This window comes from Chaetura pelagica, unplaced genomic scaffold (genome assembly GCF_000747805.2).
Source record: "Chaetura pelagica isolate M959 unplaced genomic scaffold, ChaPel_1.0 scaffold194, whole genome shotgun sequence".
Classification (NCBI taxonomy): domain Eukaryota; kingdom Metazoa; phylum Chordata; class Aves; order Apodiformes; family Apodidae; genus Chaetura; species Chaetura pelagica.
In genome coordinates, this window is record NW_009952877.1 from 678821 (window position 1) to 683306 (window position 4486).

A 4486-nucleotide genomic window follows, 5' to 3' on the forward strand; every position below is an offset into this window, starting at 1 on the left:
TGCAGGTCAAGGAAAGATCACATGAAGATCTGGTTTCCTGCCCAATGTGAGGAGTGGTATCATCACTGTCAATATCCAGTTTGCCCTGTTTCACTACCAAGAAAGCTGTAAGACCATTTTGTGATATGTGACCACAGTGTTATAATTTGTGTTCTCTGTAGTAAAATCTTGTTTTCTCCGGTCTGTCCAGGGGCTTGGGCCATGGAGCCTTTGGTGAGGTGTATGAAGGTCAGGTGGCAGGGATCTCCAGCGACCCCACTCCCTTGCAGGTGGCTGTGAAAGTAAGTGACAACATATGAGTTATCATGATGGTTTCATGCACCTTTCATGCTAAACCTGATGTGTAACCTGCCTTTGAGTCACAAGCCAAAAGTCTACACAAGGTGAAGAGCAGCAGGCATATACATCAGAGACTCTACATATAGGACATGGTTTTCCTGGGATGTTACCTCTCCATTACAGAATGGATATGTGCTGGATATGAAGTTAAATCCTAAGAGAACCTGGTAGGATTCTCCAGGCCTTCAGCAGCCTAGCTAGCTTCTTTTCTCCTAGAGGTTACATAGCAGCACAGTCCTACTGTTGATTATAGTTCATAGTCCTGCTGGGAGGTAGCACTATTGAACTGTCTGAGAACTCAGCAGCTGTGGTTCTCACTCCTCATTATCTGTCTAGCAGATTCCTGTATATTGGACACTGAGCCCTGTGTGCTTTGGCCTGTTTCCTTTGCTGGGGTGAGGATGACAGTGGCATTAATGGGCCATGTGTTCTGATCTGTACCTTTCAACAGGCTTCAGTCTAGTTTAGCAATGGTCTAGATATTCCCTTAGAGTGTAGTTTCTTTTAGAGAAACAATGATTGCTGCAATCAGTGTTGGTGCTTTTGGTTGTGTCAGATGTTCTACATATGTAAGTTTAAATATATTCTCCTGGTCAACCTGTTTTTTCTTTTCCAGACATTGCCAGAAGTGTGTTCAGAGCAAGATGAGCTGGACTTCCTCATGGAAGCTCTAATTATTAGGTTTGTATTAATAAGATGAACAAGCACTTGTTAGGCTTGCAGCCCAGTATTGGAAGGGAAAAAGGTGCTTTGAGAGCTGATATCCATGCAATACATCTATACAGTAGTTTTAGCACATGGCTGTTGGTATTTGACAAAAATGGCATACATTACAATCCTTTTCTACTCTGCTTACAAATGAAGAAACTGAGGCACTAGATAATTAAAGGCTGAATTTTTCAAGAGAGTCCACAGTGGTTTTCATGATCCAAATTGAAAATCTTTAGACCCAGTTTTCACAACTGATAATAGTATCCTTTGATGTCTCTTAGACATCATGAGGTAAAAATAAACTTCAGGAATTTTTGTTGGAATGCTCAAAATGAACACACAGCATTGACCTAATGCTGCAGTCATGTCACTTCTCAATGAATGAATCCTAGAATCTACAAATTTTTTTTCACATCACATCAAAGTCTGGAGAAATAAGGAAATAAAAGAGACTGGACATCAAGGAATACCCTCTATAAACCAGATCCTTAAGCATGTTCTTTGGAACAACTATGCCCTGCCCCTTGGATAGTGAAATTAGAAACCAACTCTTCTGCCATCAGACATTCTCTGCTTCCTGTGACCCCTAAGTCTTGCTGTAGCCCAAAGGATGCAGGATATAGGAGATGAAAAAGCAGCCAAAAGCCCCTCCTTATCCACCTCTGTTTCTGCAGTAGGCAGACAAACTCAAAGTGCAGGAATAGTGCTTTAGCTTTATCCAGCTTCCCTGCCTTTGAGAAGTGTTACTTATTCTTAGAAAAAAAAACAAAACCAAAACAAAACAACAAACAAGCAAACAAAACAAAAAACCAAAAGAAACCCAACCAAACAAAAAAACCCACCAAACATTCCCTGCAGCAAAACCTTTTGATTCTTTTGTATAATTGTGCCTTTTGGAACAAAGCTACTCCATAACTGAGTCTCCCTGTCTCCACAGCAAGTTCAACCACCAGAATATTGTGCGCTGTATTGGGGTGAGCTTGCAGGCACTTCCCCGTTTCATCCTGCTAGAGCTCATGGCTGGAGGTGACCTGAAATCATTCTTGAGAGAGACACGGCCTCGACCGGTAAGAAAACAGAAAATTCAATTTTATTTAGTAAGCTGCTGCCACAGCAGTAAGAAAGCTGATCCATGCAGCTACTCTTTCCTAGCATTTTAGATGGTCAGAAGATTACTGTTGCTAGAAGACCACTCTGAAGGCAGAACACAGGCGTCAAAGAACAGTGCTGCTCGATTATACAAAGTTGCCTCATCCCTGGACTTTGCTGATATTATCTAAATAAATAAAAAAAAACAAAACCAACAAACCCTAACAACCAAAAAACAACAAAACAACAGCAACAAAAAACAAAACAAAACAAAACAAAAAAACAACCAAAACCAAACAAAAACAAAAAGTTATATTCTGTTCTTACCTTTCTTGGAGCAGCTGGGGACAGGTTGGGGGGATAAATTAAGGTAGCAATGGTGAATCCATTATTTAATTTTTTTGTAAATTTCTGCATTTCTGTGAATATTGGCACCAGTAAGCACCATATTAATTACTCTTGTGATTTCCCCTTGTTTTTTTCCAGTTTCTAGTTTTCCAGCTGACTTCCGTACTACCTAGTCTTTCCTACCTACTTCTGTTTTCAACCCAACTGCAGGAGAGATCTATGTGTTCTGTGTGTTCATCTATCTTGATCCTCCTGATGCTCTCTCCACTCTCCTACCAGTAACTTCAAATTAATTTGCCAGTTTCAGTCAAATTTGATCAACATGTCAAATGATAAAGGAATTAACATCACTGAAGGCTCTAGGAAGGAGAAAGCACCACACTAGTATGACAACTGAAAAAAACTGTTGTCTTGTTTGGCTTGCCACTGGCCATCAAGAACCTGTGTGACTCAGTGCAAGGCACTCACAGCATATGGCTGTGTGCTCAGTCACTGAAAAGCATGGAATGGAGCAGAGGGAGTGGTGAAGGAGAAAATGAACTGAGGGAAGGAGGAACTTAAGATGTTTGAAGGGACATAATGTGGGAAGCTAGAGCTACTGCAATAGATACCAGGACATGGGATGCAACTTAATGGGAGATCAAGATACTGCCAGCACATGTTATTGTATGTTGTTCACCTGTGTTCTTGTAAGTAATGAAAGCAACACAAAGTGATTCTTCTGCACTCTGGGCAAGAACGTTCATATGTGTGTAAGCCAAATGTACATCCAACATCACTGATACAAGATCAGTACTTCTGCGGAATGTTGCCAGTTTATGCCAGCCAGTTAGTCCATAAGCTTCTTCATGGGTCAAGGATTTACAGCCCTGAAGGGTTTCTTTGTCTCATTTCTAAAAAAGTTTCACATCGATTACAGGATTACCCCTTCCTCTAGCCTGAAGAGAGGCAGTCTGATAGATTCAGAGATGCCTGAAACTGGAGTCTTCACTCATGATGAGCATTGCAGAATTGTCCATTCTGGGAAGTTCAGTGCTGCTCTTTCTCACACATGGCACAACAATCAAACAACTCTGGAAGATAAATAGTATACAGATAAACTATTTCACTCCTCTGTGTTGTGCAGCCTATTGCACAGATTAGTGATTACACTGGACAATACACAGATTTTCATTCACCTTTAGCAAGATTCAGCCTCACCCAGGGACGTGTCATGTATATACATGCAATGAACTATACCACGTAAATAATGAAATATAGGCAGGCAAGACGTAGTCACAAACAATTTTCTTTTATGGCACTGTGCTGAAAAAAAGCAGGCTTTGTTCACTTATTTCATTAGTGAAGTGTTGAGGCCAGGTTTCTCCTAATCTATTTTGAAGACATTAAGACTTTTTCAGGTTTTACCTGCCAATAGCCACTGTTTAACTGCTGCTGCTCACTGCAGAGCGTGGACTTATTTCCAATCTCAGTTAGCAGTGGTTTAGCTCAGGTGGGATGGCCAGCACAGCATTGCAGCAATCTGGATATGTGTTTCATCACAACAAATGGGCTGGCAGAGCCAGCAGTCCCTGTACTGGTTTGTGCATGGTGGGAGACAGCCATGGACAGGTGTGCCTTGTGGGCCCTGGGGAGAATGGTAGATGTCAAAAGAGAGAGCTAGAGAGTGAGATAGTTTTGTCAAGTAACTAAAGCCACAGATAATACACTTAGCTAGCAAATGGCTGCTGTGCAGTAAGCAGTCACTAACACCCAGTTGTTTGTCATTGCCCTGGTGGCGGCAACAATTTTCTCCTCCCCCACAGGACTGTCTGCAGGGATCACTGAGTCACACCTCAGTGCAGAAGCTGATGGTTTGGCTTCAGAGGCCAACACATGCAAACCAGCACTAAGCTTTTTTCACTGAGGCATCTGGCTTCTGCTGGCAAGAAGCTTCTTTCATAGCTGTTGGCTACACAAACCTATGTCACTGCTCTGAGGGGCAAAATAAAACCTACAC

General features: G+C 41.8%; 1 protein-coding gene across 1 annotated transcript in view; it reads left to right on the top strand.

Moving 5' to 3' along the window:
- The window catches only part of ALK (anaplastic lymphoma receptor tyrosine kinase), a 330133-nt gene that overhangs the window by 313516 nt on the left and 12131 nt on the right, over nucleotides 1-4486 (top strand). The window contains exons 20-22 of the mRNA XM_009995276.1: nucleotides 191-281; nucleotides 956-1020; nucleotides 1988-2117. Of these exons, the coding sequence (XP_009993578.1) occupies nucleotides 191-281; nucleotides 956-1020; nucleotides 1988-2117 (286 nt within the window). The remainder of the gene's footprint in view (nucleotides 1-190; nucleotides 282-955; nucleotides 1021-1987; nucleotides 2118-4486) is intronic.